At 33.6% G+C, this 13,055-nt stretch overlaps 1 protein-coding gene across 1 annotated transcript; it reads left to right on the top strand.

Annotated features, from left to right (window-relative positions):
• The first annotated feature begins 7,850 nt into the window (after positions 1 to 7,850).
• LOC107858784 (binding partner of ACD11 1) lies at positions 7,851 to 12,705 on the top strand. Its single transcript, XM_016703570.2, has 5 exons — positions 7,851 to 8,003; positions 9,087 to 9,244; positions 9,802 to 9,877; positions 11,298 to 11,411; positions 11,962 to 12,705. Exons 2-5 carry the CDS (start codon positions 9,129 to 9,131, stop codon positions 12,433 to 12,435), a joined length of 780 nt encoding a protein of 259 aa, XP_016559056.1. The 5' UTR covers positions 7,851 to 8,003; positions 9,087 to 9,128; the 3' UTR covers positions 12,436 to 12,705.
• Positions 12,706 to 13,055: the final 350 nt, after the last annotated feature.

Below are 13,055 nucleotides of genomic sequence, written 5' to 3'. Positions count from 1 at the left end.
GGCTCTAGGTACACAGCTAATGTTTCGGGTACAAGTACCCCCAGGACTCGATGGAAGGAAACTGACAAACCATGACTTACTTGAATACATAATAATCATCATAATACATTTACTGAAGCATTTTATCAAACATGTGATAGGCATAAGCTTGTACGTACATGGGAATTTCATGATATCATGCTAATTAGACATTTTCCCTTCATCTAGGCATTCAAGCAAACACATAGTAGGCATAGAATCTTTAAACGACATCATACTACAATTAATTGTCGTGATTCAATTCCAATTTAATCATTCAACGGTTTAGTCCTAGGGTTTCATGAATCGATACCGTTACAAATCAACCCATATGGAATTTAACACTCATTTATGGAATACAATTCAATTACTCATTATCAACATGAACAAAGGTAGCCCAATCATGAACTTCATAAGAAAATCCATAACTTTAATATAGAAAAAAGATTCTTGGGTTTCATGGACGATAGGAGTCCATGAATGAATACTATGCATACCTTAGTTCGTGATTTCATGAAGATTGATGGTGAAACCTTCTTGAATTTGAATCTCCAATAGAAACCCTAGCTTGTTCTTGAGAGAAACTTGAGAGAAAATAGTATATTTTGGGTGAAGAATAGCTAAATCACGTGTTATTGGGTTTAAATAGGGGTAGGAAATTGATCCTTTTAACCCTGGATGCGTCATTTAGTTTCAGTAAAATTTTTCCGAACTGGGCCCCTGGCGCGATGCGGCATCATCGCGCCATGTCACTGGAAATTGACAATTGGAAAATTGAGGGATGGCGCGGCGCAGAGCCATCGCGTGCCCCTTCCTTCATGACCTGGAACTTTGGCGCAACGCGGGGAAAATCGCATTGAGACACTGGAAAAAGGACAATTCTGAATTTGAGTGCTTGCGCGATGCACCATAATCGCAGACACCTACTGGAAATTTCCAAATGCCATTTCCTCTTGTGGCGCAGCGCGCCACTAACTAATATGACGTTGTTTTACGACGGAAACTTGAAATAGTCATAACTTCTTACCTGGTTATCAAATTTAAGAGAATCATATATCAATGGAAAGCTTATTGAATTTTTCATATGACAAAAAGTGAAAATATTGAAAACTCCTCATAGAATAATTATCCTTCACTTTAGAAGATAATACTAGGCATTCTTGGGACGAAATTTGTTAGAAATTTTCAAGGTATTACATTACTTCCTTAGCAACATGGATATAATTGATTGTGTTTTCTAGCCGTAGTATGCTTTCAACATATCTTAGAAAAGATCAGAGGCTTGTTGTAGTATGTGAATTCCGATAATTTTCAAGCTTGCCTCCAGCTTGCCAATTTGGTCTTTAAGTTTGTTGTTGCCATCTTTGAAGTTGGTATAGAGTTACTGATATTTTGTGAGCTCGATTAAGAACACTTTCTTCAAAGTTGTAGCATTGTAGAAGGCCCTCAGAACACTTTCTTCAGAAGCCTTAAATGATACATGGAGGGTCGCTATGTTTGTTTTAGGTTAAAATATGTTGATGTACACTCAAGCAGTGGTCCCAATAGTTGAATAACTCACTTTTATCGAGCGTTGCTCAATGCAGTTTGCTCAACCAACTTTCAAGGGATTTGATAAATTAATTAGCAAGGAGTTACGTAACGTTTGATCTAAATTGACTCTACCAAGCCTATCAAACGTTGCGTAACTCCAAGCTCATTACCCTATCAAAAACCTTTGACCGGGTTAGTGTACAAATCAAACGAACTCAATCTCTCAGCCTTTCTGCTGATCTCTCTTCCCCCATATAGAGGATAAGATATCCGTCATACAAAAGTCTACACCGTCGGCAGAAATTCTTGCCACAATGAAAGTCTTTAGAAGACATGACTAGTAATTTCTCAATATCACTTTTATGACTTTCTTGATGTCTCTTGCAATTATATTAGAATGGAAAAACTAAACTAAGCATAATTGCTCACTATGTCCATTCTAATATATTGTCAAGCAATGTCAAGATAACCATAAAAGTGATATTGAGAGATTACTAGTCATGTTTTCTAAAGACTTTCGTTATGGCAAGTATTTCTGCTGATGGTGTAGACTTTTACATGGCGGATATATTGTCATCTATATGGGAGAAGAGCGATCAGTAGAAAGGCTGAGAGATTGAGCTCGTTTGGTTTGTCTACTAACTCGGGCAAAGGTTTTTGATAGTCTGGGTAGAGTCAGTTTAGATCAAACGTTACGTAACTTCTTGCAAATTAATTTATCAAACTCCCTGAAGGTTGGTTGAGCAAAGCTGCATTGAGCAATGCTCGATAAAAGTGAGTTATTTAACTGTTGGGACCACTGCTTGAGTGTGTATCAACTCATTTTGACCTAAAATAAACATAGTGACCCTCCATGTATCATTTAAGGCTTCTGAAGACAGTGTTCTGAAGGTCTTCTACAATGCCAAAACTTCGAAGAAAATGTTCCTGATCGAGCTCACAAAAGACCAGGAACTCTATACCAACTTCAAAGATGGCAACGACAAACTTGAAAACCCAATCGACAAGCTGGAGGAAAGCTTAAAAATTATCGGGATCGCATACAACAGCAAGCCTCTGGTCTTCTCTAAGATATGTTGAAAGTATGCTAAGGCAAGATTACACAATCAATTAATCCATATTACTAAGGAAGTAATGATACTCAACCTTCCTTTCAATCTTGTTTGTGATTCCGATCAGGTCAACAACAGTGGACCTAATCAGAACCACAAACAACAAGGCATGAGATGCAATTTAAAATTCAGAAATTGCAGCCTTCTCTTAGATTCCTGATTTTAACTACAACTGTTATTGACACAAGTTTTCTAGACTTACTGTAAATCATTTCAACCCTCGATGCTCGCGAGGCTGCTTTCTCAGTCTTCTGCTATTTTCTATCTAGGTAATAATCCCGTCCATGCTACCTAGACGCAGCTCCCTAGAAAAATGTCCATCTGTATTATTTTTCTTTAAGAGAACAGCAGACGGATTTACATTACCGAATACACTTTCATATTTGTACTTGATTCAGATTTCTCATGTTTTAAGTCAATTTCATCGGCCAGATTCGCTAGAAGTTCCTTGCTACCCTATGTATCCTCTTTAATTAGCTTTTAGATGATATAGTCTTTCATCAACTCCCCTTTCCCTCGCAGGCATTCTCCTTTGTCTCCTTCTGGAGTATAATCATCTTCTCGAACAAAACTTTCATATAAATTTGTCCAGGGGAATTTTTATTGGTTTTTCATTCTTATTTTATGTAGTGCGAGGCTTCGAAGGCCTTCTCAGAGTCCAATGTACACTTAAAGTTAAGTCCAATCGCTATTGGATCTCTGCAATGACACCAAGTATTGATCCTTTCTCAAAACTTGATGCGCATAAACATGAGTAATAACTATCAGTAATTCGTAACAGGGTATCGACACCATCATCATGGGGCCCTCGACTTTATCAATTTGAACCCATCAAACTTAATAGTACAATGCAGGATTTTGTTTGAATGATCAGTGCCTAATCGGTTAAAAATTGCATTCACAAAAATCTTGTACTTTTTATGTGTTGTCCCAGTGACCTTATCAGTAATATATAACTCCTACACATAAAAGTGGATCCATCCATCTGCATGCACCTTATTCATCGTAGCCCATCTATGGTTTAAATTAAATAAACAGATGACTAACAAGTTGCAACAGATGCCACATCTATTTAAATTGTCAAATAATTACAGACATTTGTTACGATAAATGACCAATCTGTTGTAACATATGACATAACTATTGGAAAAATCAAACAAATATATCCATCTGTTGCAACAAATTGTCAATATGTTGTAAGTTATCTAACAAATGGAATATATTTTGCAACAGATTACCCATCTATTAGATTTATTTTAAAGCAAGTTTCTTTTCTTTTCGAAATACAATAAAAGATAAAATGTTGTATTTAGATCCATTTTTTAATATACATATTCGAAAAGTCACCAATTTTATTTAACTAAGGGATGAACAGTCGTGGTTTTTTGACTAACCCCTTCGAATTCAATCATTTATAAATAGGTTTTTTCTTACTCGTTCATTCTACTACACTTACAAATATGGTTAATCCAGATTCGTACAAGAAGATTCATATCGAGTCCTTGCGGAAACTTCAAAGGAAGTTTGATGAACTTCAGAAGGATTTGTCCGACTTCAGATCAAGACTGAGGAGGGCCCTGCTGCTGCCGGATGAAAATTGTCCGATTGACAATAATAGTAATACTAATAATAATAATGATAATAATAATAGTAGTAGTAATAATTAGGTTATGTTTTTTCTTTTAACGTATGTATTTTCCTTTTGTATATCGGATCTACCTAAGGGATTTAAAAATCTATGTTTAGTGGTCGATTTTGAATTTTTAATTCTTATTTAATATTTAATTATCATTCTGTTTATTCCTTATTCTTAACATGTCGACTGTTGGTGGTAGGGATTGAATATTTGTGACAGCAGAGGTTAATCTGATGTAACAGATGGATCATATGTTGCAACAGACGGTTATTAATAAAAAAATGTTATTGCTGTTATTGAGAGGGTGAAAAGACATGACTTTTCAATTATTTAATATGAAAAATGGTCCGTAAATAAATAATAAGAAAATAAATGATAAACACAATTTATAATCGTAAAAGAACGGTTATTTAATTTTAATAACTGATCGTGACTTTTCACCATTTTTATTTTAAAATTATTTATTTATTATATAATAAAAAAAGTCACAAATATTATATTAATTAACTTATATGATGATTGTTAAGAAAAAGGTGAACAGTCATGACTTTTTGTTTAAAATACATTCAACAATGTTGCTGATGCATTAAATTCCCCATCTGTTGTGACTGATGTATCAGCTGTTAGAAGAAATAAAAAAAACTATTAAAACAGATGGTCGATTTGTTGCAACAGATATACAATTTGTTGTCAGAACTCAATAATAATGGTTATTATTTTATTAAAGAAACGGTTATTGAAAAGGTGTCTTCGATTTTTAAATTGAGAAAAAGGTTATTTAATAATAATAAGCTGAAAAGTCATGACTTGTCACAATAATAAAAACTTACCAGCTTGATTTAATTAAGTCATTTCTTTTCACGGAAAATAATAAGGAAATAAATGATAAACGCAATTTATAACCGTAAAAAAATGGTTATTTAATCTGAATAATTGACGTTAATATTAAATAGGCGTCATTTCTTTTCACAGAAAATATTTTTGTTTTTGAATCTGTTTTTTAATTTATATAATAAAAAAGTCAACAAATTTAGATTAATGATATAATGATAATTTAAAAAAAAAAGATAAATTATATGTTGCAACAGATAGATTATCTGATGCAATAAGTTTTCTATTTGTTGCAACAGATGATATATCTGTTGTCACAGATGAGTTATCTGATGCAACAAATATAGAATCTGTTGTCACAACTCAATAAAAACAGTTCTTGAAAAGAACTAATTAATAATAATAATCTGAAAAGTCGTGACTTATCACAATATTTCTTAATTTAATTAAGTCATAACTTTTCACAGTAATAAAAAATGTAATTGATAAATAGAGGTGAATAGTTAAATTATATGTTGCAACAGATAAATTATCTGATGTAACATGTTTTCTATTTGTTGCAACAAATGTTATATTTGTTGTCACAAATGAGTTATCTGATGCAACAGATATAGAATCTGTTGTCACAACTCAATAATAATAGTTCTTGGAGAGGATTAATCAATAATAATAATCTGAAAAGTCATGACTTATCACAATATTTCTTAATTTAATTAAGTCATAACTTTTCACAGTAATAAAAAATGTAATTAATAAATGGAGGTGAACAATCATGCATTTTTTCTACTCATTCAAATTCAATCCTCTATAAATAGGTTCCTCCTTACTCAATCGTTCATTCAACTACACTCTATTTATTTATTGCATCTTGTTTTTCATATTATACCTTCCACCACTTTCTCTTCCCTGACTCAGATAAGTTTTTTCTTGCCAATTTGTAGTATACGTTGTATTATATTCGGATATTCTTTTCTTTACTTTTATTTTTATGTTTTTTGTCAATTCATATGTGTTCTAGATATGACTGATCCAGTGTGGGACGTTGCTTTTCTGCAAGACCCCGTGAATGAACTTCGGATGCAGGTTCATGACCTGCAATGGGAATCGGGAGCAGTTAGAGCAAGGATGCTCTGTGAGATCTGTAGGCTGGGGAGGGCCTTGCTTCTACCGGTTGAAGATTGGTCGGCTGACAATAATAATAATAATAATAATAATAATAATAAAATTATTTTTTCTTTTAGTCTGTGTATTTTTATTTATTTTTGTTTAATAAAAAATTATGTTTGATCAACTTTGACGTTTTAATTCATATGTAATTTTCATTCTGTCTATTATCTTCTCAACAAACATGTAAATGATTGGACGTAAGGAATAATTTTGAATCCAGTAGCAATAGCAAGAGTTGAAACATATTGGTTATCTGTTGGGTTTGTGGCAAGAGTTGATTTGTGTTGTTCCAAATAGATTACTCATTTGTTGCAACAGATAAGTAGTCTGATGCAACAGATAATCAGTCTGATGCAACAGATAATCAGTCTGATGCAACAGATAACTAGCTTGTTTCAACAGATAACTAGTCTGTTGCACGACTTTGACGTTTTAATTCATACTCTCTCTGTCTCAAATTACCCTCCCAAATTGAGATGGCACATTGATTAAGAAAAATAATTAATAACATGCCTAGTTTACCATAATACCCCTATTAAATGATATTTATATTTTAATTTGAAGAAAAAGTAATTAATGCAAAGGGTAAATCATGAAATTTTTTTTGTCTCTTCTTGATTAATGAAAAAAGACAAGTAAAATGAGAAATCAAATTAGGAAATTTTGGATGAGTAATTTGAGACGGAGGGAATATTTAATTTTCATTCTGTCTATTATCTTCTCAACAAACATGTCGACGATTGGACGTAAGGAATAATTTTGAATCTAATAACAATAACAAGAGTTGAAACATATTGGTTATTTGTTGGGTTTGTGGAAGGGACTGATTTGTATTGTTTCAAACAGATTACTCACATGTTGCAACAGATAAATAGTCTGATGCAATAGATAATTAGTCTGATGCAACAGATAACTAGTTTGTTGCAATAGATAAATCTTCTGTTGCAAGAGATTACCCATCTGTTTGATTCATGTTACGGGCACTATAGAAGCATAAACATGAATCCAAGTCTTCTGTTGCAACAAATTACTCCGTTGATGCACCAGATGAGTGATCTGTTTAAATTGTGGGCACTTATATTGGATTTATGATCGAGTTCTATACATTGTTGGAAAAAAAGCTGTAATTATGTACTCAAATGACAAATTCGAATAAAAATCATAATTTTACTTATCAAAGTCACCTATAAAGTAGTGCCAAAGTGGAAAGTGATGTAGGAAACAAAATTTGATCTAAGAAATTGGTCAGATAGCAGCAGTAGCGGTAACAATAACAATGGTCGACAAGAAGAAGATGAAGATGATAATGAAGTAGAAGATGATGATAATAAAGCAGAAGATGATGAATAAAGCAGCAGCAATAATGAATAATAATAATCGTGAAGAGAAAGAAAACAACAACGAATGAGAAGAGAAAGAAACACACATTTTTTCCACTATTTTTTGTTATATTAACTAACATTTAGATCAAAATATAAATTAAAAAATTGATAAGTTATTTTTAAACTTTTCCAACTTTCTATTACCATCTCCACATAATTAGTAAGGCTTTATATCACCTGCGCCTCATTTTAAAATTATTTTGGTACAACCCAAAACCCACTTCGTATGGTTGTTATTAAATACTGTGAAAACAGAGTTACCTTTCTGTTTTTCTGTCTTCTCTGCTTGCTCTGTTCCACTTTGGACCATCTCATCATTTTCAGGTGCGATTCTATTTTCTTCCCTTTTTTAATGCGTAATTTCTGTTTCGTTTTTTAATGAATTCAGATGCATTTGTAAATCCAATCATCCTGTAATTTCTTCGTTTTACCCTAATATATATATTGTCCCAAATTCTGCCAACTTTATATGAGATTTAAGGTCAAATTGTTTGAGTATTGTAGTGAAATAGGCTTGAATAGACCAAAGTGAATATTCTGACTGATTAAATTACTATACTTCCTGTTTCAATACCCAGAATGAACTTTTTCTAATTGGTAATTTTGTGTTTTTGTATTTTTAGAACAAAGTTTTTTTTATAAATAAAAACAAATAGGGTAAGTTATTGGGTTCTGTGTGCTTCTTATTTCTGCATACAGAAAATATGATTGATCTAAATACAAACATTTCTTTTGTTCTTGTATTTCAAGATAATTGCAGATGTCACGTCCTAAAGCATATTTGAATTTTGTTTAACCTGATAAATGTTTCTTATATAATGGAGTTTTGGAAATGGATACATCGTGATCATACATTATTTCATGTTTATTTCAAGGATAAAGATAGAATCTGTTTTAACTTTTTCAGTGTTCCTTTCCTTAAAATTGGCCACGACATTTCATGATTTGAGAAGTATTAATGTGGTGATAGTTTAATGGACTTGCAACAACAATGTACCTAGTGTGATTCTTAGTGTGATTCCACAAGTAGGGTCTGGGGAGGGCGATGTCTACGCAGACCTTAACCCTACCTGGGGAAGTTGAGAGGTTGTTTCTATAGACCCTCAGCCCAAGTAAAAACATTGCCAAACAGTTTGAAAAACGAGAACAACGGGAGTGAAGAAACCAAGACAAAATGCTAAAGAATGCATGTGAAAGCATACTAAAAAGGAACAGTCACTACAACAAAATAATATGATGGTCCAACTGCAAGAAACATTAAATAGTAACAAAAACGGTGTAACAAGTAACTCCTAGAGTAATACTATGATTAATAGTATGGAAAAAAAGCGAGACAACTTTCAACTACCTAACTTTGTTTTTAGCTCATATCAGTTTTGAATGATTTAGTCTTGTTGATTTAATCAGGTTAAGTCGCGTTTACTTGGGATTTGAACGGTGTCTATATCCATGTATTTGGGTCATTTCACAGCAGAAGTCACAAGTCTTTCTCCCAAAGCTACAGAGAAAGATGTCTCTGAATTTTTCTCTCACTGTGGTGAAATTGAACAAGTGGAGATCATCAGGTAGCTTTTCATTTGTTCGAGTTCTCCTGCAATTTATGCTACAGCATAGGTGTGATTTCGAGCTGATTATTGTCGGTGCTGTAAATTTTTGTTTGGCAATTGTTTTCAGAATTTGTCTACCTAAGGCGAAGATTTGATGCACGTGCTTAATCAATAGTATTCTGTTTGCATGTCCTATTGAAATTCTGCCTTATGAAATATGTCAAATAAGACATGTCTTGCCACTTTTTCCCTGTGACGTCTTTGGAGCATCATGAAATGTCAACAAGTGTTTTTGTGTTCCATAATTTCTGAGATGTTTGCATAGAGAGAACAAGGTCAGCATCCGATAATGTTTGATGTTGACAAACCCATGTGCCTGTGCCTCTTGTGAACATTGAAATATATGATCTCAATGTCCTGATACTCACTATAAGGCCCTCCAAACTTTCTCCATAAAAAATGTTTAACATTTAAACAAAGGAGCAGATAGAAAGATTTCAATGCTATTGCTGTGCGAGAAAAGATGGATGTTCTTTGGCCTACCTGATTTCAAGTGTTGCCTTTTATGAATGCAGATTGAGTGAATATGCTTCTATAGCCTATGTTACATTCAAGGATACTTATGCACTGGAAACCGCACTTTTACTCAGTGTAAGTTTCTGCTTTACTCGGCTGTTATGTTAGTTCTACTTAGAAGAAAAAATCTACAAGGTGAATGATGATACATATTTAATGCTTCATGTCTATGTGCTATTGAGACAGGTTTATATTTATCACCACCGTGATGAACATCAGTACGATCCTTTTCAGCAATTTCTGTAAAATTAAAGGGTTAAGACTTTTTGACCAAATTTTCAAAAAGACTATTTTGTTGGCTTGCTTATTTATATATCCTTTAAAGCTTATAATTTCTTTGTTTAAACAGGGAGAGGTTAAATTGTCTAACCTAAATAAGAGCTTGCAGAAACTTTCTGAAGTCAAGCTTTAGAAGAGTGAATGAAAATTTTTGTATTTATGTCCAGATTCCTTAAACATGAATTCTCTTTGTATTGTTTGAACTTCTAATTATGACTGTTGTCTTGTTCTTTTCACTTCTAAGTGTTCGAGCCTTTTGATTAGCTGAACACAGATTAACAGCCTTTGTGCAACACCTGGAAGGTCCTTTTAAAGAGCTCTGATGTGCTATCCTATTTGGACATGTTCTTATTAAACATATTTTTTATATCGACAACAAAATGCAGCGTAGACTCCCTCGTTTAATCTGTTATGCCAATTAAATCTATTATCTCTCTTGATAATGGGATCAATTTTATGTCTGACACAATATACTGTATTTAAATCCAATATTATTCGGTACATTACTAACAAGGTTTCTATAACTTTGACTCTCATTTGGTTTTATTCCTTTTTAGGAGAAAATAGGACTTCGTAAGAGCAATTGATGCTATGTGAATAAGCTTTAGTGATAAAATATGTGACCACCACCTATATCATTCTACTTGGTTTAGTTTAATCTAGAGACAAACAACTCTGAGTGATAGCACTAAGCAATACATAAATTCCAAATACATTTGACTGCTAGACATACTTTTTTATTTTTTTATTGTTGCAATGAGTTAATTTGATCTATCTTGTATTTTCGCTGTGCAAGTATATGTGATTGTTGTATATTTTTGAACTTCTGGAAAAGGTAATAAGGTAAAATAACTATTTTTGTAAAAGCTGCCAGTTATTTGTGTACCCACCCACCATAGAGGATGTAGATCATTGACTCTAGGACGTGGGATTATGCAAACTAGTCTTTTTGCTATATCATTTTTTTTATTCACCATCCGCATTTAGGGACGCCTTGGTACTAGTGCTTGAGTTGTGTGTATACCAGTTTCCTGCTTTTATATAATATTCATTTGAAATTAACGTTTTAATTCCATATCTAATTTTCTCGTCGTTGTTGTTCTCTTTTTCGTCATTTTCCGTGTTCTCTCTGTTTTTAGTTAGACATATGTGCATCAAGTGAAATGGTAGGTTTATGTTTTAGATAAGTAGCTATAACGTTTTAGTGTTGATTCAGGGATCCACTATGTTAGATCAATGTGTTCGTATATCTCGCTTGGAAGCACATGTAGATGAATACGATCCTTGGAGTAACCATATAGATATGGTGGAGAATGGAAGCAGCTCAGCGGTAGAACTTTCCATTTGATCTCTTTTTTGGTTAAATTTTGCTTTATTTGTCTAGACAATCAACTCCTTTATTGCCTGTCCATGAGAGTAAATGAAAATAAAAATATGATATCATTCGTGAGTAAATTAATAAGAGTATGATCTCAGTGGCAGTTCTGCAGAGAGTATCCAATTCATGATCTGAGCTTCTCATGGCTTGCTTTCTTTGGTGAGCTAGAGCCGAGGATTTATAATTAACGTAGCTTATTTTACTATTCTTCTTTTGTTTTTCTTTTCCTGGTAAAAGTATTTGTTGATTATCACAGTTATTGAGTTCCCTATAATTCAGTTAGACTGTAGTTAATTAATTCGTTCATAAATAATTTGGGGAAAGGTCATTCAGAAAGTTATAAACTCTATTGACTGAAGTATGTCAGTAGAGATGTAAGATCAAAGTAATTCTTCACAACTCTCTCATATTGTCTTTCTTTCTTCTTTTTTTGTTTTGCTATTTTCCACTTCTCTCTTTATGCTTAGCTTCCCTGATATTTTGAAATTTTGCTGTAAATTAGACGTTCTCCCATACAAATCAGTTTGTTTCAACTCCTGGAGAAGCTGTGACCATGGCACAACAGGTAGTTGAAACCATGATAGTGAAGGGATATCAACTAAGTAAGGATGCTCTAGCGAAAGCCAAAGCTTTTGATGAGTCTCATCACGTGGCATCTACTGCAGCAGCAAAGGTGGCAGATCTCAGCAAGAGAGTTGGGCTTACTGATAAAATTCAATCTGGCATGGAGACTGTAAAATGTGTGGATGAGAAGTACCATCTTTCTGAGCTTACCATGTCCGCTGCCTCTTATACAGGGAAAACAGCGGTAGCTGCTGCAAATGCTGTGGTTAGCAGTAGTTACTTCTCCAAGGGAGCTCTTTGGGTTTCAGATGTTTTGAATCGGGCTGCCAAGGTTGCTGCTGACTTGGGTAATAATAGTGTCAAAAAAGAAACAGTTCCCATGGAAATGGACCAAATTGGTAAATATGGCTGACTCAATGTTTGCCCACATGGAATTGTCCAAAGGTGTAAGCTTTTCATGGAATCAAAAAATGTGAATATGAACAATTTTAGCTAGTTAAAGCAGTTTGGGGTGTTGAAATGGAAGTGCCGTGTTACCTAATTCATACTCATGGTAACATGTTGATATCCAGCAGTCATTACCGTGCTTTAATCAGTTTGATTTCTTTTACTCGTGGGAGTTCAATGTAGGTAATACTCTTGATTGGATTACAAGTTGATCAAACGTCATGTTTTTCAGTGAGCTGGTATTTAATCATTAGTTAATGATAGGTGTTATTGATAGCTTATCTTCTTACATTCGGTAATTGCTAGCACACTGCTGCTTTGAATGTGCCTAGACTTGCGCAAGTCCTAGAGCCGGGAAAACTGGGTAAGCGATTGCTACTTTCATGTGGATGACGCACTGGTATTTATAATTAAGACGATTCAACTACTTTGAAATTGCCTCCGCCTAGTACAGCACTATAGTCCATCACAAACAGAATCCTCCATTTTCTGCCAATTGCTGGGAAAGTCATTCGTTTGAACCTTATCAACCATGATTTTAGTTGGATAAGTGCTACTACTACGCTACTGCTACTAAATGTGGTG

Source organism: Capsicum annuum, chromosome 2 (assembly GCF_002878395.1).
Source record: "Capsicum annuum cultivar UCD-10X-F1 chromosome 2, UCD10Xv1.1, whole genome shotgun sequence".
Taxonomy (NCBI): domain Eukaryota; kingdom Viridiplantae; phylum Streptophyta; class Magnoliopsida; order Solanales; family Solanaceae; genus Capsicum; species Capsicum annuum.
The sequence above is the reverse complement of the archived record's forward strand: the minus strand, read 5'-3'. Positions and strand labels throughout refer to the sequence as shown.